General features: G+C 39.4%; 1 protein-coding gene across 18 annotated transcripts in view; it reads left to right on the forward strand.

Moving 5' to 3' along the window:
- ST7 (suppression of tumorigenicity 7) overlaps positions 1-20,174 on the forward strand; it is a 250,563-nt gene that overhangs the window by 179,323 nt on the left and 51,066 nt on the right. For all 18 annotated transcript variants that reach the window (XM_044762524.2, XM_044762587.2, XM_070512249.1 and 15 more), the window contains one exon: positions 17,348-17,462. In XM_044762524.2, the coding sequence (XP_044618459.1) occupies positions 17,348-17,462 (115 nt within the window). The remainder of the gene's footprint in view (positions 1-17,347; positions 17,463-20,174) is intronic.

The raw sequence follows: 20,174 nt of genomic DNA on the forward strand, positions 1-20,174 counted from the left end.
TGCAGAATCGTATTCCGTATTATGCTCTATTCTATTTTACTTAACCTTTCACTAGTAAGGACGCCCAGGTTGCTTCCAACTTCCCATTAGCCCAGCAGTGCTGCAATGAATATCCTTCTAGGCATGTGAGGAGCTTCCACTAGGGTGTATTTCCAGGAGTGGGATTGCTGGATATTTGGGCATGTGAGTGAGTGATTTCAGTATGTCCTGCCAGCACACACTCCAGGATGGCTGCCTATGAATGTCTAATGCTCATCAGCAATACATGACTGTACCCGGTATCTCAGAACTAGGCTGTTTTAAGCACTGTATGTATGTTATATGTATTTCAAATTTATTGAATGTAGCTTTTTATAATGCTATTTCATAATTTAAAAAAATGTCTAGTTTTTTTTCTCCCTTTTCATTTTGTATTGTTTGCCTCTTTTTACTTCTGTTTTCCCTGATTAGTCTTGACAAAAGTATGTCTATTTTATTAATCTTTTAAAAGAACTAGGATGTTGTTTTGATTATTTTCTCAACTTTTTCATCTTTATTCTAGCTTTTTCTGCCTATATTTGTACTATTTTGTTTCTCCTCCTCCTCCTCCTCCTCCTCCTCCCCATCCTCCATCCTCTGTATTTGTGGACTTTTTACCAGTTTCTCAATTTGAACAGTAAGCTCCATTTGATTCTAATTATTTCTTTATTCACTTATATTTTCATTTTCTCCCATATAGTATGTTTTTGCCACCTTGTCATTGATTTATAATTTTTTTTACATTATGCGTAAAGAACATAGATCATATGATATTGATTTGGACAGAGGCTTCCTCTGAGGCCTAGTATGTGGTCAATTTTCACAAATGTTTTATCTGTTTGAAAGGAGTATGTTCCCTGTTGGTTATAAAATTCTATATGTATTTACTAGCTTGAGCTTACTAATCATGTTATTTGAATCTTCTATATCTTAGCTTATTTTGTCTGCTTGGTCTATCAGTTTCTAAGAGGGATATGATAGAATATTTACTTCTAATTGATTATTTACCTGCTTTTTTCCGTGTTCGGTTAATTGTTGCTTTATATATTTTGAGGCTGTATTGTTAAATGCATTTATGTTGATGGTTATTCTGTCTTGCTGACATATCATTAAGAGTATATAATGCCCCTCATTTGTCTCTTATATTTTTCTGCCTTGATTTTCTTTTTAAATTGTATTAAGATGGTCTATTCTAGCTTATTTCGGTTTGTATTTGCCTGATAGATGTATTTCCAAATTTTATAATCAAGCTTTCTGTAACTTTTTGTAACTTTGTTTTTCTGTAACCATTTGGATTTGTAAAATTTTTGCTGAATATTGTCCTTATTCAGATTTGAGAGTTTTGTACTTTTGTATTTTTCCCATTTATGTTTATTGTCATTATTATTCTGTTTAGGGTCATTTTTCCTGTCTTTCATATTTTGTATCTTTGTACTTTTCCCTTTTCCTTTCTTCTCTTCCATTGAATAGATCTGCTGGTTCAACATTTAAAAATTCTATTTTATTCTTCTTATGGTCACTACTTACTAAGATCCATACTTATATTTATTTTTCTCAATTAGTTATTAAGCTTATCAATATCTGTATTTTCTTCCCAAATGATAGAGTTAACTTAGCACGTGCCTGCCCCGACTCTAGACTCACACAGCAACCGTGGAAATTTGTAAGCAGCTTTTCCTTCTCTGAGATGTACAGGGATCACTGATGTCTGAGTCTCTGGCTGGGCTGCTTCTGTGACCAGGAGCCAGTGAAGGTGCTGACTTTTAGGGGGAACAGAGAGATAATCACTGGAAACAGACATATCAGCTGACCTGCATCAGAAGGAAAGAGAAACCATAAAGCAGGAAAAGCCAGCAATGCATGTGATGACCAGGGAGGCCAATGAGTTGGGTCTCTTGAGTTTCCTCTTTTAATAATCAATGCAAAAGCATTGAATATATCTTCTAGGACAGTCATCTATCCTGCTTGTTAAGAGCAGATTCCCTGATAGACTTCCCTGTTCTCTATGGACTGGGGACACTACCTTTGTGACTCAAGACTCCACTGGTGCACAAGATACCTTTCTCAGACCTGAGTCTCATTGAGCCCTCTAAATACAAGCTTAGTCTCTAGTAGAGCATCTTGCTCTACTCTCCCATCAGAAAAATTTTTACTGCTTAGGTAGAGTAGATGTAGTTACCACCCCTTTTCCTACTCTCAAGCACCTTTGACTCCTCTCTTTGCTTCACCTTCCACATTCAGTTAACGTGTAAAAGTCCTGTTGACTCTACTGCCAAAATGTGTACACAGTCTGTTCACCTCTTTTCAACTGCACTGCTGTGATCCTCATTCAGGTCACCATTTTCTTTCATCTGACCTATGCAGTTGGTCTCCAGGCTTGCAGTGTTGCCCTTCTAGAGTCCCTTCTGCAGAAAGTAACCAAGTAACTTTTTAAAACTCATAACTTGTCACCTTCCTGCTTAAAAAACTTCAATGATTTATCATTGCATTTAGAATAATATGCAAACCCTTTACAAGGCCTGCGAGACCCTACATGATCTGCTCACTCTTTACTCTTACAAACTCACGTCATGCTAGTATTTTTCTCACTCACCAGGCTGTAGCCACATTAGGCTTGTTTTTGAGTGTGCCAGGCTTGCTTTTTCCTTCCTTAGGGCTTTTGCACAGATACTTCTCTTTGCATGGAATACTCTGCTCCAGATCTTCATGTGGCTGGCTCTTTGTCATTTAAGCTCAGCTAAAATATCATCTTTGAAAGGCTTCCCATGACACCCAGCTGAAGGAGCACTATGCACAAATACTCACACAAACACACACACACACGCACACACACACTATGGTTCTCAGCCATATTACTGTCTTCTTTTTTATTGCCCTTTGCCTTTGAAAGTATTTCACTTATTTGTTTGTTTCCTTTTTACTGTCTTTATCCCCCACCTCCACTAGAAAGTAAACTCCACAGGGGTAGGAACTTCATCTTGTTCCCTGGCACACGATAGCTACTCCATTAATTGTCATTGAATGGATGGATGGAGGAATGGGATGCCTGGGTGGGGAGTAGACAAGAGCACTTCCCATCCACATCCTACCAAATGCAAAAATAAGAGGACTTAACTAAAAACTTACGAGTGCCACATTAAAAGCTCTTTTCCACCCTGCGTAAATCTTCTGTCTCTTTAGTGAGCACTTGTCTGATTATAGGTTAGGCAGTCATTTCATTTCCGTTAAACTCAGAGGGATGAAAAGGGTTGTTCAACCCAACTGTTCTATAGTGAGGTGTTTACTTACGTTTGGTTACTGCTCATCAACCCACTCCTGCTTTCTGTCTCTGCCGGCTCCAAATTTGGAGACTCTCTGGTGCTCTTCTCAGAACAGCTGCAGCTTCCTCAGCTTCTTCTGCTGTGGTTTAATATTAAGTCCCATTTGCAGTTTGTCTTGGAGATATTTGTTAAGATCTCTTGTTCAGCGACTCTCCCAGCCATTCCTCCCACCCCCTTTGTTGTTTTCATCACAGGTATAAATTTGCCTCCTTTTGTACTACTTTCCTGTCATTTCAGTAGGTTTGTGGTAGGGAGAGGAGGTAGATGTGTTTGTTCAGTCTTCCATCTCAATTTCTAAGTCCTTTCCTGAATTCTTTTACTACAATGATGTGGGAAGCATAAAGGCTTCTCGAGTAGATGCAGAGTTTATGTGTTAATAAATAACTCTGTCTGGCACACTCATGCATCCCTGATTTCAAGCAAGGAAATTTATTTAGACCCTTCTCTAAAGAATAAGAGTTCATTTTATGCTGCTGCATCTGAGCATATGTCCCTTTCAGAAAGAGAGAAATGTCACTCCTGTCTTGTATAGTTTCTTTTCTCAATCTTGCCTTCTATCCTTCAGTAATGGAGATACACTCACATTCAAATGCTCTGGGTTTAATTTAATGGGTCCTGGTAGGACAGCCCCAAGTGGATTCTAGGTCCAATTTGAGAGATTTAAGACGTAAAATTGAGAGAAGTTGGAAACTGATTGGATAAATTTGTTTTTGTTTTTGTTGTTACTTTCAGGGCATTGGATATTCTGTGTGAGAGAGAACAAGAAAGAGAAGTTATAGATGACTTCTGGATTTCTTGCTTGGAAAACTGGGGAGACAATGTTGCCCTCTTGGGGATTCAGATTGTAGTATAAGTAGCTGGTTTTGGGGGGATGGGAGGATAGGGAGGAATTATTTCAATTTTAGGTATGCTACTTTTGCAGTAACTGTGGGTCATCCGAATGGAAATATCTAGTAGGTGGTGGGATATACAGACCTTGAGCTCAGGAGAGAGACCTAGACTGGAGGAAGTTCTGGGAATGGTCAGCGTAGAATATGACTAAAGTCATGAACAAGGATGAGCTTGGGAGGAGGTGGGCTAGGAGTATAAAGGGAGTGGTGGAATGGAAATACTAGAGGTTTACTAGGCAGTATCAGCCCAGCAGAGGTTGGAGATAGTTGTATTTTAGTTGTTCCTCCAAACCTCACAGTTGTGTCCTTTAGCCTGAATGTTGGGGCAGAATTGATAGACATCTGGGTTGAGTGGAGGTCAGGTGTTGCTTTGTGAATGAAATAGACAAGGAGTCAGGAACTTGAGGGATTGTCAAGGAAGTGGTAAGGTGATGAGCCATGGGCTCTAGTCTGGAAAGGGGAGGGAAGGAAGGAAAGTAACAAGGGATGATGGATTTGGTCTTTTCTAAAAACAGGTGTGTGTTGAGTGTCTACAAGATGCCAGCCCCAGTTCTAGGCACTAACTACATAGTGGACAACAAGACAGCCAATAATTATGGCTGTAATGGAACAGTTATAATGGAGAGAAGGGACACTGATGATAAAGACAGTTACAGATTATGGTAAGTGCTACAAAGGAACTAAAAAGGCTGCCCTGGTAGAGGATAACTGGAGAGGGACCAATTTAGATAACTGCTCGGGGAAGGTGTTCCCTGGAGGTAACCTTGCTGAGACCTGAGGGGTGAGAGAGAGCCAGCCATGTGAAGATCTGGGGGAAGACATTACAGAGGGAGAGCTAATGCAGAGACTCTGACACTGGAAGGAGTTTGGCAGGAATGAAAAGGAGGCCAGGGTGAGTGAAGGGAAGGTGGGAATGAGATGGATTTGAAAACGCTGACAGGAGCTGGGTCATTCAGGGCTTTGCAGGAAAAAGTAAGGTGTTTAGATTTCGCTGTAAGTACAGTGGGAAGCCATTAAAGTATGTAAAACAGAGGGAGGATTTGATCTTACTAATGTTTTTATAAGATTACTGGGTACATTGTTGAGAATGGATGGCGAAAATGGAAGCAAGGAGTCCATGTAAACAGTTATAATAGTAGTTCAGGCAAGAGCTGCTGAGGGTTTGGGATTGGGGGTGGCAGTGGAGAAGTGAATGGATTTGAGATGTACCTGGACATAGAATCAACAGGATTTGACCACTGGCAAATCCTATTGGCTCTACCTTTAAAATATATACATATTTAGAACCCTACCACTTCCTCCTATGTCCACAGCCATCTCCTTGATATAAACCATCATTATCTCATACTTGGATTATAATGGCATTCCAACTGGTCTTTCTGCCTCGGTGCTTGTCCCCTTGCATCTACTCTTCACAGAGCAGCTAGAACGAACCATTTAAAACATAGGTTTGACCCCGTCATTCTTTGCCTTAGAACCTTCCACTGGTCTCTCATCGAACTCAGAATTTAAACTGTAAAAGTGGCCTACAAGGCTCTATATAATCTCACCTTCATTTCTGCTTTGTGTTCACTGTGCTCCAGTCACACTGACTTTTTGCTGTTTGTTGAACATCCCAGACTCACTCCCACCTCAAGATCTTTACTTGCTGGAAGCCTTCCCTGGAATACTCCTCTTCCAGATGCTCTCGTGACTTACTCCCTCACCTGCTTCAGTTTCTGCTTAAATGTTGCCTTTGCAGTCCCACCTTCCCTCTCCTGCCTTCACTGTCTGCTCTATTTAAGATTGCATCTGCCTGCATTCCTTAACCCCCTTCCCTGCTTTATTTATTCTCCTTAGAACTGAGCACTACCTGACAGTCTCTCTATATATTTACTTGCTTATTTTCTGTCTCTCTTCACTAGAATGTCATTTTCAGAAAAGCAAGAATTTTTTTAGCTGTTTACTACTATATCCCAGTAGAACAGTGCCTGGCACATAGTAGCTTATCAATAACCAGTTGAAAGATGAATTACTGAATGGATTGGATGTGGAAAGAAAGAAATTGTATAATCAAGGAAAACCTACTAGTCCACAGGTTTTTGGCCTGAGCAGCCTCATGATGGTCATGCCATTTATGGAAAAGAGGGTGATTAGGAGACGAACTGATTTTCAGGATGAAGCAAGGATTCTGTTTTGACCATGTTAAGTTTGAGATGCCTATTTTACCTCCAGGTGGAGATTTCTGGAAGGCAATTGGATGTGTGCCTGGAACTCAGGGGTGAGGAGTTTGGGAGTTATCAACATATGTGTAGGATTTAAAGCCATGGTATGAGTGAGATCATGTATGTAGAGATGTAGATAGAGAAGGAAGAAAGTTAAGGAGTGAGCCCCAGTGGTCTCCAACATTGACAGGCTGGGTAGAGGAGAGCCATCCAGTGGCTTCTGCGAAGGAGCATGTGGAAAGGTGGGAGGAAAACCAAGAGAGTGTGATATCATAGAAGCTAAAAGAAGAAAAAAAGAGTAATGAGAGTGGCCTGAGAAAGATAAGGACAAAAAAGTTAGTGGACAGGATAAGGCACTGGTGGTCTTGTTGAAATTGAAGACATTTAGTGTGAGTAATGGTGTAAGATAGCTGGAGATCGGTACAGTATGGTCAGAGAGTTGCATATTTTAGATGGAGCACATCTAGATGCCAGGGTCTGGAGTTTGGCTATGACCTTGAGTTACTTAATTGCAGTGGAGGGACAGTCTTTTCTTTGAGACAGTAAAACAGTTGAAGTCTAGGATATTAGATGAGATGTTTACGTGGACTGTAATCATCCACACTGAAGGTAGGACTTGAGGTAAGAATCTGGAGCCAGGTTCCAAAATCTTCAGTGTATGGGAGTCTGTTTCCTGGTAGAAAACATGATCAAAGGATGGTGGCAGGTGCTGGAGCATTATGGCATGAGCTTCAGAGGAGCAGGAACTGCTGCCTAAGGGCTGAGTGGTAATAGTCTAGATGTGCTTTGGGGAACTAGAAGCCAGCACTACAACCTGCCTGGTAGACACAGGTTTTGGAGGGGAAGTTAACAGCTGCAACAGAATCAGTGAACTCAGACTTGTGTTCTGTAAATAGCTTATGGATGTTTTGGGGAATTTGTATATCATGGACTCAGGTTCCAAGAGGGTAGAGCAGAAAGACTTGGGGAGGAAAGAGAACACTGGAAGGTAAAGTGATTATAGTGCAGTGTAGGGATGAATGTCAGAGGTTGAAGTACTGACCTGCATGTTGCTATAAAAGAATCTTTCATGATAGTTGACTTTCAGCGTGAGCCTGTTGTGAGATGCTTGCCAGGGTGAGTGTTAACTATGCCCCAGATAACCAAATGAGTTAATCTCTTGAATAGAGTTATGTACCATTACCCATGTGAATGTGGAACAGTGTCTGCCAAACACAGTTATTGTGGTTTTGGAATAAAAAGTCTTTTCTGACAGTAATTCTTGGCCGATATGTTGAGCTGCTCATTGAGGCCACTCCTGGAACAGGAGAGCAATGCCATGTCATCACAGAGGGAAGGATGCTTATTGTCTTGTTTTCCTTTACTAGGCCTGCTTCCAAGCCATTTGAAATATGCATCAAATTGTTCAGATTTGTTCATGATCTCTGGGCTAGGGCACAGCCCTATTTGAAGCTGTTCAAGCTAATAAAGAAAATGTTTTACTCAAAGTGTTACCTGTCAGTTTTAAGGAGACTATAAATCATTCTTTTCCCCAAGACAGGATGAGTCTTCTCATCCTGACTTCTTCCCTGTCCTCTTCCCCAACTTCCCCCTTGGGGCTCTTGAAACTGCAATTCCCCAGAGAGTATAAAGTGGGAAAACTTTACACAGATAATAACATAGATAAAATAATGGTGCAATGAGACCCTTGTCTTTGGAAAGAAAAATTCTTAGGCGTCTCGAGGTGAGGTAAAGGATTGTCACTGACGAGCGGAGAGGTTGAAGAAGAGATTCTTTGAAGTTTCCTAAGTTCTGACTGGAGTTGTGCTTGTTTTATCTTTGATTGAGGAACAAATGGAAGAGCAAGTTTTAAACTGAAAATATTTTTGTTAGGATCAGTAGAAATGCAAAGCTTGTCTCGTTCACTAGAAATTTTTAAGAAAAATTTCCCTTTCTGGAATGAAGTGAGCATAATTTTGACAAGAAAAGTAGATAATTATTGAAGTAAGCTTCCAGCCTTCTGAGTCTTTGGGCAACACCAAGCTGTCATTGGGTGATTCACCATCATGCCCACAACCGTCACTCCTCTCGTCAGTTCTCAGTGGTGTATTTACATCATGTGCTCAGTTCAATGAAGAACTGTTTAACTGGTGATTTACCTGACTGTCCATGCGGGTCATGTATTGATCATGTTAGATCAATGATCTTTTCAAGATGTGGCTTACTATTTTCCTGTAGATTAGCTCTGAAAATGACATTTTCTTATTAATGTGCGTTTAAGCCTCTCAGGACTGCATTTTACAGCGGTCTGTGTAAATGGAACTCTCATGGGCCTCTGAGGACTCTGGTAAACAATTCATTCTTTCCTTTCATGGCCCTTAGTGTCAGTAAAATTCACTGACAAAATAATAACCATGCAAAACAGAATGTCTTTTCTATTTTCTGTTTATGCCTTTATTTGAAACTGTAATTAAATAATGTCAAACTTGCAACTATAACAAAATAGTATCTGCTGTTTGAATATAATCCAGGCCAAATTCTATACACTTTAATTAGGCCAGGCTTGCATTGACCTCAGTAGGAATCTGGCTGAGGATCTCTTTTAATTACCTCTGCTTTAAAATATGTAAGAATTTTCACGTCGCTTTTCTCACTCAAGGAGCAATGCATGGATAGCTAAACTAATAAAATGTTTAAGTAGATACAAATCAGACTTGAAAGTTTAAACTGTTGTTTTCATCCTGTAAGTCAGCTGAGAAAAAGCATACAGACTGTAGTTCTAAATTATGTCCGTAGAGTATTTCAAATCCAGTGAATTAACTCTCCTTTTTTTTCTTATTTGAGCTCATAAATGTTAACCTCAGAAGTGCCTCAAATTCTTCCATTGAAATAAACTTGAACTGACAATAGCCAGATGATGTAAAATTGAAACTGAAATTTTATCCTTGGCCCATCCCATGTTCTTCCCCATAGGTATTAGAGGAATTATAGGAGAGTTAGTATTTTCATTGTATGTGAGCTGTAATATTTGGGCAAAACAGGGCATATAAATTTCTTACTGCCAGGAGAAAGCAATTACCAGCATGGAGGAGATAGTTGGCAATAAATAAACAGAACTATGCTAGATAGTGGACGAGTTTAAAGATTTATTTAGAATGACTTAGCTTATAGAGAACAGGCCTTTATATTTATCCTATATGCCTTCATTCAAGTTTCTTAATAGAAAGGCTAATTATGTCACCAAGCCATGTTTTTTATATTTTAAAATAAATTGGGATATGCTATGTTGTACAACTAAAACCAAAAAGGAATCTAATCTCACAAAGCAAAATAAATAGCACTTTGAAAATGCAGTATTCCTCTCCTGACATTATGTAAGAACAATGGCTAGAGTTTTTCAAGCCCCTATATTGTGTCTGGGTGTGCTGTGAACCAGCTGTTACCTTTGTCTTGTAGATGAGAGAAATCAGCTCACCTGGTGCTAAGAAACTCCAGTGTCCCAGGATGGGAACCCAGATCTATCGATTCCTAAGGCAGTGGTGCTCTTGACTTCTATCGTGTGCCACCTCTCCCATGATGCACTCTTTCTAGGAGCCCCACTGCCATGTCCAATGCCTTCTCTTTTATTTTGAAACAATGTGTCATGGGAATCTTTGTGGTTCTGGAAAGGAAACAAGAAGGAATTTTATGACAGCAGAATTTTCTTATTAGATAGTCTTGTCTAAGCCTAACCCCAACCCCAACCCCAACCCTGATGCTAAGACTTGGGAAGGAACTTACCTTATAGTCAGTTTAACTCTGAAGCATCCTTCAAGAGGAAATAATAATTCTTATAATTCCCCATACCACATCAGTCAGTGAAACTACTCTCTGCAACTCAGAGGAGAATTAAGTGAAACTCTAAGCTGTGGTTCATCTGAGATTAGCAATTATTATCTTGATTTCATTATAGAATCCAAGTGCTGTGTATTAGAATTAGTATATTAGAATTGAGGAAATTCTCTAAATGTTTTTTAGCCAGACATTGACCTTTTTTTAGACTCTAGCAATACTTTAAGGAGGTACAATGTCAAACCCACAACGGGAAGAAATATTTTTGCCTTGAAAGGCAATTAGAAAATAGGAAAACGGGCTGGCCTGGTGGCGCAGCAGTTACGTTTGCACACTCCACTTTGACAGCCCAGGGTTCGCTGGTTTGGATCCTGGGTGTGGACCTATGCACCACTTATCAAGCCATAATGTGGCATGTGTCCCACGTATAAAGTAGAGGCAGATAGGCATCGATGGTAGCTCAGGACCAATCTTCCTCAGCCAAAAAAAAAAAAAAAAAAAGGATTGGTGGCTGATGTAGCTCAGGGCTAATCTTCCTCAAAAAAAAAAAAAAAGAAAGAAAAGAAAATAGGAAAACAAATCAAAGTCCTAAGTGATGAAAATTGAACTCTTCATGACTTGAGGAATTACAACTAACAGACTTCCTTTGATTGAGGAAGCAACTTTAAAAATACGAAGGAAAAAAAAGAATAATAATATTAAAAAGAACCATACTACCGCAAACTAATTATAAATAATAATAAATAGTAATAGATTAATAATTAAAAATTTTTGTCATCTTTGTTCACCTTCTTTTCTGAATAGAAATAAAACTAAAGCTATAGACCCCACGTGAACACCACTCACACCATTCACCTTCTCTGAGGCACCAGCAAGTTTGTTTTTTCAGTTTGCTTTCGTACATTTCCATAATATATACCCATAAACGACATGAGGAATTGTTTTGTGTGCATTTACAAATTAAATTAAATGGTATATTCTACAGCATATTTCTCTACAGAGTGTTTCTTCACTCAAAACTGCTTGATATTTGTCTACATTAAGATTTATTAAGCTTAACTCATTCCTTTTGCCTGCTGAATAGCATTTGCCATACGAGTATTCCCCATTTGATCTACCCATTCCACTCTTTCTGAGAGTGCTCCCCATCCTGTGTGAATGTCCCAGTGTGTGACACCTCGGAAACTTGTGTGAATGGTCTCTAGGGAACGGAGCTGGAAGAGGAAGTATTGCGTTGTAGGGCAGGCCTTTTTTCATTTTACTATGGTCTGCCAAACCAGCTGTGTGTGAGAGATGTTACATTTTTCAGGTGTAATATCACCATGAAACTCTTTATATGAAGACCTTTTGTTTTTTTAAATTTATTCCTGTTAACCAGGGGTTGGCAGACTAAGGCTTGCGGGCCGTATCTGGTTTCCTGTCTGTTTTTGTGAGTAAAGTTTTATTGGAACATAGCCTAAGTCATTCATTTATGTACTGTCCACAGCTACTTTCATACTACAGTGTCAGAGTTGAGTAATTGCAACAGAGGCCATATGGCTCACAAAGCCCAAAATATTTACTCTCTGGCTCTTTAAAGAAAAAATTTGCTGACCCTTGTAATAAGAATATTGCCTGTTATGATTCTGTTTAATTCTTTTTCGTTCTGCTTTTTAAATTATCTGATATTCAGCCACATAAATAAACAAGATGATTTCAGAATGTGATAGAAGCAGTGGGAAATGGTGATGTGAGTGCGGTGAAGACGTAGATAGGGTGGTAGAGTCTGAGAAGATGCCATGTGAGCTGAGACCCAGGAGATGAGGGAACCTAGGCTCAGCGGGGTTAAGTAAATTGTGCAAAGTCACCCAGGTAGTAAGTGGTAGAGGTAGGATTTAAACTCAGGACTAACTCCAAATCGAGGGCTCTTTCCTCTGTAATACAGCTGTCTTCATATATTCATGTAAACACAATACAACACAGGTTCGTAAGTGTTGTAGCAGAGAAGCATAAGCAGAATGGATTTGTTCTCCTGGACTTGGCAAACCAGAGACGGGGGTTCTGATGTGTTGAAATTTGGAATGATTACTGATGACTGGGTTTGAATCATAGTCCCAGCACTAGCTTTGGCTGAATCACTTAAATTTGCAGCTTCATTGTTATTTGGTGGAGCAGGGGTGGGAGGGAGCTGGTCTGTAAACTGAGGAGGGTGTTTGGATGATCTCCATGGGCTCTTCTGGCTCTCACTTTCCATGAGGCTGTGACTTTAGGAGGTGGCATTTGATCTGGGCTGTGGAGTGTGGGGTGATTTTGACAGGCTGCCTTGTAAATGAAGGGAAAAGGTATTCCAGGTGGTGAGAACAGTTTGAGCAGAAACACAGTGGCTAGTAACTGTAGAAAGAATTCTGGGAATGGTATATAATAGTCTGGTCTGACAAGGCTAGAGTTTAATCCTGTAGAAGACAGGAGAGGCAAGACACGTCTGGCACTGAGCTGAGAGAGCCTGAGAGTTAGGCTTAGTTGCTGGAAAGTTTTTCCCTGAAATTACAGGATTTGAAAGGTCCTGGGTCTTTTCTTGAGCATCCCTGTTCAGCAACCAACCTCTCCATATGAACAGTTCCAGTGATGGAGACTTCTCTAGACCATTTAATCCATTTTCAGACAGCTGTAAGTGTAGGAAAATTCTTCCATACATTAAATCAAATCTTATGGGTTCTAGCTATATCTTTTCCAAAATGTAGATAATAGAAAGTCATTGGAAGATTTTAAAGGGTAGAGGAACATGTTCAGGGATATGTAACCCAAGGAACTGAAGTAGGCCTGTTGCAGCACACATATAATATGTACCCCAAGGAAGAGAACTTTAAAGAGCCTTTGAAACGCATGCATTCATGAAGTATGTATTGAGCACCTGTGATGAGTCAGAGAGTGACCAAGAATCTATCGATAGGACAGAGTTCCTGCCCTCACACTCTTCCCAGGCCCTTGGGGAGGATGGACCAGTAGACCATTCTGACAAGTGCTCTGAGAGTTCAGGGCAGGAGTACTTAACCTGGCAGAAGGAGGATAAGAGACCGGGAGTCAAAGGGCAGATAAGAGTTCCTGGAAGTTGAGGAGCTGGCCAGATTGCCCAAGGAGGCATAAGGGAGAATACTTCAGGGAGGGGGACCATGGAGCTAGAAACACAAGTGAATGTGGCCTATTTAAGGGACTGAAAGCTGTTCTATGGCGGGAGCATGGTGTGTGTAGTGCAGTGGCTAGAAATGATGCTGGCACAGTAGACAGGGACTGGTCATGAGGGGCTGTGTTTACCATCCTAAGGATTTTATATCCCGAATTTGATGAGAAGTCAATATTCTTAAAAATAGTTTTTTCTACTCCATTTATAGAATGTACATATACTCCTTTTAAAAATATTAGAACATATAGAAAATACAAAGGAAGAAATAAAAATCACTTTTAATCTCACTAACCGGAAATAACCACTGTTAAAACCTTTTGGTATATTTCTAACCAACTGTGTTTTCTGTGCATAGATACAGAAGAAAAGCTTATTGTAAAATATAGTTTGTATCCTGCTTTTTCTAATGTAACATTATGTGTCAGCATTTCCCAGGCCATGCCATTAAAAATTATTTCAGAATTTGACTACCAGTGACTACTTAGAATATCCCAAAAGATGACTGTATTTTATACTTAACTGCCTCATAATGGGTTAAAATTTAAGTTGCTTGCAATTTTCACCATTATAAGTAATGTTGTGATAAACAGTCTTGTTTGTGAATTTGTATTCACTTTTGCCTATTTCCTTGAGATAGATCCAGCAATGTCAGTGGTTGCCTTTTAAGCAGGAGTATGATGGACTCAAGTGTATGTATTTGAAAAGCCATTAAGACTGCAGCGTGAAAGGTGGATTGGAAAGAGGTGATCCAGAGGGAAGCAGAACAAAGATGTTATTTGAGCAATATAGACCAAGTATGAGGGCATAAGCTAAACTACTGGCCATAAGGTCAGAGAAGAGAGGAAACAGTAATGATTGTTAAGGTGTTTACTTGTTTGTTCTTTATTTGTTTGTTTGCATAACAGAGCTTCCTGCAAACTTGATGAAAGCTATGGGCACTTTTATATGTTAGTAATTCAGGGGTTTGGGGACCTCTCAGTTGGCTGCCGTGGGTAGGATGAAGAGGGTAACAGGAGTTAATGGTTCTTTTCTCTGAGATAGGAAATACTAAGGGGGAAGAACAGATTTGAAGGGTTGGCTTGGGGGTGGGAAATTTATGAGCCCAGGATTAGGTGTATTAGATAAAATTGTTAAGGAGATAGTTTATGAATTGATCTAATACCCTAGGAGAGAGGTCAGAGCAGGGTGTGAGGATGTGGGAGCCATCCTCACAAAGATCCACCAGTGGTACCGAGACCTTGGACATGAAAGTTGCCTTAGAGATCAGAGTGTTTATGAGAAGAGCCATTGGGATGGAACTGAGGAGACTGCTTACTCCTAAGTAGGAGACAAGGGGGAAACTAGAGAAGGAGCTAGGAGAGAAGTATGAAGAAAACCAGAAGAGAATGGTGCTGAAGAAGCCAAGAGAGACAAGAGTTTCAAGGAGAAAGTCATCAAACTGTCAAATGTTGCAGAGGTCAAGCAAGAAAAGGACTGGAGGGTATCCATGGGAACAATTTAAGTCACCTGAAATGTGGAATGAGCAGATTCAGAGGAATTGTGGGGCTGGAAGCCAGATTGTAGCTGTGTGGTGAGGAGTAACAGGAGCCAAGGGAGTAGAGTGTTGATGGCTTTTTCTAAGATAGCTTGTTGTGAAGGGCTGGAGAGGGCAAGACGATATCTGGAGTATGATGGGGCCCAGGGAGGTTCACTTTTTCTTCTTGTTTATATTAAACAAGGAGAGCTAAATTTCCACATTGTCATATGACTTTGATTACCTCTCTAACATTTGCTGTTTGCCATGTTTAAAATCCTTTTGTTGGTGATTATGTTTTTGGACACGGTATACTCTGTCCAAGCTTCCAATGTAAGCACTGCTGCCCAAACTCCTAGCATCTTACTTCAATTCTGTTTAAACAAGACGAGACCCCTGTATTTGCACACATAATCTCATTGAATTTTAATAAGACTCCCCTCTCAGTTTTTAAGCTTCAGCATACTACTATTTAGTATTGCAGTTTTAAAATTACAGAATATGGCTTGTGTCCTTAAGTTTGACCTTTACCTGAAGAATTGGTCAAAAATGGTAAATGTTTAAATGTTACAGTTTAGAGAATGTCTTTATTGTGTTGCCAAATGCTGAATGACAGAGAGCTTTAATTCTAACAAGCTCTAATTAGAAAGAAAAAAAAAATCAAAGGGTGATGTCAACCAGAATCAAAGTGAACCAGAACAAGAAATGCTTTTATTGGTTACAGAACATCAACAATTTGTAGTATAGTCTTATTCACTTCCTTTACTAGCAATGAAAATACTGCAGGCTGTCTCTAGGGGGTTCGGTCTTATTAAACACATAATCATTTTGATAGGTGTTTTTCATTGGTAATATGATGCTCTTTGGGGCTGCAGAAAATTATTTATTTTTAGAGATATGCTAAATGATTCTTGGCTTTAAAAAACAAAACAATATGGCAAATGTTTCTAATGTAGGAAGAAGTAGATAGTCAATGCTGTGTGTCCACTGGTTTCTTGCTTAATGGTGAATTAGCCTGTTTTTGAGTATTAAATTAGTCTATTTTTGAGTAGTATTTCTCTCAGCACAATTGCTTTAAAGATGTTGACATCAAAAGAAGAGTTCTCACTTTTTTAGAGGTCATTATATTATAATGCAAAACAGTTATCCATGTAGGAAATTAAATAGAGGATGTTTACATCAATAGATATACACACAATACATATACACATATACGTGTATACACGTGAATATATGTGAGATTTTGCTTATACATGTATACACCTATATATCCATGAATGTGTGGGTATATGTGTGCATATGTATATGTATGTATGTACATAAGATTTTGCTTTCTAAAGAACCTGGTTATCTTTCAGATGAGGTTTACCCTTCTCTAAAATGAGATTTTGCTCTGAAATTCTTGGTCCTTTCTTCTTTTCTTTGCTTTCCAGGGAACTCCAATATTATATCTTTTAATTCCCTTTGAATCTGTCTTCCTCCTCATCCTGTCTAGAACCTTTAGGCCCTTCCTTTAATAATTCTTTCCCCATGCTAGTCAACTCTCTTGCCCCTTGACTTTTCATTGAATCTAATTCAATCTTCTCAGGCTCAACCTAATCATTTGACATCTTTGCTACTGCACCTGGGCTGCCGAGCACTATTTGCTAAAACTTGACAACCATGCCACTTGCAGCCTCCGTGAATTCGTAGTCTCCAATTTGTTAGGTCCTCAAGATGGCCTTAGCAGTCCTTGGTAGTTTCCCTAACCAGTTTTCACCTTTGTGGCTATTCTACAACTTTCACTCCCATCTTCAAACTTCCTCCCTGCCACCTATTCCCTCAGTTGCAAAAAATGATCTTGACTCTTGTTTTACTAAGACCACCAGGGAGGAATTCCTGAACATCCACTTCCTTTCCACCACTTTCTATCTACCTACAAACTTTCGAAGCCCCTATCACCTTCTAGTTATTTTCCTACTTTTTCTCCTTAACTTTGTCACCAGGCTGCTCAGAATAGTAGTCCCTACTTGTTTACCCTTCTATTCTCTGGCGTCCATCCAAACTGCTCTTGATGAAGTTCAACTGTTAACACAAATGAGAGAGTTTCCAACCTTTATCGTATTTGGCCTTTATGGCATTTTAACGTTATTGAACATTACGTCTAAGCATCTTCCTCGGTTTTTATGAACCACCTCTTTTTTGGATTTTCTCCCACCTTAGCTTCTCACAAATTCAAAGTTGCCATTTTTTCAAAATAGTAGGAAAAAATTTAAGCATTTAATGCTTTACAAAATAATAATAGGTGTGAATGCTTATAATTCAGTATTAACTATACTCTTGAAAATTATATTATACTTTCATATTACATAAATGTTGCAATTCAGTGTTAGTTATACTTTTAGAAAAATAAGAAATATGTACTAATTGTTCCTTGGTTTCTTCTTTCCTAGTTAATGAAGGAGTTCCCCTTGCTGAGCATGTTCAACATCCATGAAAATCTTTTAGAAGCCCTTCTGGAACTACAAGCATATGCTGATGTTCAGGCAGTCTTAGCAAAGTATGATGGTAAGTCCTTGGGTATTTTTATCTACTTGAGTATTCCTCTCTTCTTGATGTATTTCAATCATTAGATTGGAAGGATCATTTCAAATAGCACAGCAGTTTGATAACTATCCTCTTACAGAATTTTCACCTACAGTTTTGTGATGGCATTTTATAGAATCTCATAATTTCATGGTTAGTAGGGACCAGAAATGTCAAGTGGCCTGTGCTGCATTTTTCTCTTTTCCACCCAACAAGGTACCCTCACCCTCTCCCTGTCAACAAGAGTTACACATGCTCTGCATTATTACTTCTGTGGTCAGGAATCATTCAGAACCTCTGCAGGCAGCACATAGCCTGTAGGGACCGTGCTGACTGTTCGAGCCACTGCTGTGACCCTACATTGGTTGACTGTGACCATTAACTGTTGGTTGTGTTGATCCTTTGAAACAATATAGAACAGCTAGTAGCCCTTGCTACACCTCTTGTAACAGCTCAGTAAATATTTGAAGATAAAATCATGCCCCTTTCATCTCAGGTCTTCTCCTCATTAGCAGGATATTCTCATTTCTTTACATGAGGGACTTTGAAGTCCGTTTGCCATTCTGGTTACTCACCCATGAGCTTATTCTATTTTACCTGTACTTAATAAACCAGAGAAATAAACTGACATCCTAGAGATTTGAAAACACTTCTACTCATATTGCCATTATCTGTGAATTCACTATTTGACTAATTGTACAAAAATTATCCACATCAGTGCATGCCATGACCTAGCTACTGGAATCTCTGCAGAACTGCATACTCTTCTGCCTTACTTTATTAATTCTCTCCCCAAAATAAACATGTTTGTTTGTAAAATGAATGTTAGGGAGTGATTACTTATATTACATTTTTTACTTTATAAAATATTCATTCTTTAGTAAGCATCTTTAGTGCATTTAAAGAATTATTCATTTCGGGAATTTCCAGGAATTCATCAGACATATAGAGGAAACTATACTATCTGGGTGTGATTTTTGACCCACAATTCTTCCTAAGGAATCTTTGAAATAGGTTGGCGTTGTTACCCCCTACAGTTAGGGGAAGTGAGGCATTGTGAGACTGTTTTTTTTTATTTTGTTGTTAATTCTTGCTCAAATTGATGGAAACTAAAAGCTTTCAGCCAGTGATGGCATCACTTGGCTTGTGCAAACATGAGCACCCTATGTGACAAGATATATGCTACCTAGTATGGAACTGATTTTAGAAAGAGAGAAAAGTATTTGTAGTTCACTTTATAGTAAACAAAATAAGAACTATTTGGCTTTCATGTCAGCTGACTTTTGTTTTCTGTTTATATGTTAGAATCTCACTGTTTGGCTGACTTTGGGAGTCTAAGTCATGAGGCTACCTCATAAGCAAAATGCTCATACATTGAGGGTCTTTTGGTACCAAAGGAACCCAGTACCATGCACATGGGTTCAGGTGGCCATGCACTTTTCCAAATGCCACCCTGTAGCCATTAATGCCATAGCAAGCTTCTAATGTTTTCATCCCCAGTGCTGAACTGTACCCAACCTGATACATCAAGGCTTAAGAAAAAGGATTAACCAATAGAGCTTTTGGGATCTCAAGTCCCATAAGTCTCCTGTCATGAATATCTCATTCATTACAGAAATAATCAGCTTTGTATAAGACTGATTGTAAAATAAAGAAATGAACGAATTTTGGAGCTTTCCGCCATCTCAGTCTATCCCATTGCATAGCCTCTGTTCCATAACAACTGAAAGTTGATTTATTAGATTCTGATAACATATGTTTGCATTATTTGTTACAATAGTCTGTCCCACCCTCCACTAAAACTTGGCTTGCACTTTGCGAATTCCTTTGTTGCAAATGAATAAACTCACCATACCAAGGCCCTTGTGTTGAGCTTTGTTTATGTTGTACACCTGGCAACAGAGATGATGTTCTTATTCATTATTCATGGAAAAAGAACCTCACTAGAGGCAGGACACATGCTGTTGCTGAGATGCCTCGTTAGGGGTTTCAAGTTCAGCATTTGTCAATAGACTGCAGATGACCTAGCCCCAACTGAATTTTGGAGGGCGTTTTGGTGCAGACTTGGCTCAGGCCTGTGTCATTTACAGTAGAAATATAATGAAGTGGCTGCTGAAGTTACTGTTCTTGAGGAGTGAGCTGCAACCACTCAAGACTATTAAAAAGGCCTGCCCCTTGTTCCTCACTCCATACTATAAAATGGACTCTTTCGAGTTCATCCCTGCTGCTTTTTCCTGGAGACACAAAGGACCTCGACCGAGTTGTTGCCCTGTTATCTGGCCCTGTGTGAGGAAGTGGGTGCTTTAGAGGACTTGGAGTACAGACAGCAATTAGGGGCACCCAATTCTTCACCCTGATTCAGATGTCATCATTCTGATCCATGAGATGCTGGAGACAGCACTTTGAATCTCAGCCTCTCTATCTGTCTCTGTAGGGCCACACCCAAAGCAGCCAGGATTATGTTATCTTTGCAAATTGGAATGCTCTGGTTGGGTTGCTGTTTCTTGGATGGTTTGTGGGTACAGCAGTCCTTCTTTATTACATTTGCTAGGTGGCTGAATTTTTTAAGTAGTATGTTGGGGAGTGACACAATAGGATTAGTGCTGCTTTCCTGACCTTTGCAGAAAGGATTTAGAAACGTGGCAAGGCAAAGGGGAAAAAAACAACATGTTCTAAGGAAAGGAGAAAGGCAAC

Source organism: Equus asinus, chromosome 1 (genome assembly GCF_041296235.1).
Source record: "Equus asinus isolate D_3611 breed Donkey chromosome 1, EquAss-T2T_v2, whole genome shotgun sequence".
In the NCBI taxonomy this organism is placed as follows: domain Eukaryota; kingdom Metazoa; phylum Chordata; class Mammalia; order Perissodactyla; family Equidae; genus Equus; species Equus asinus.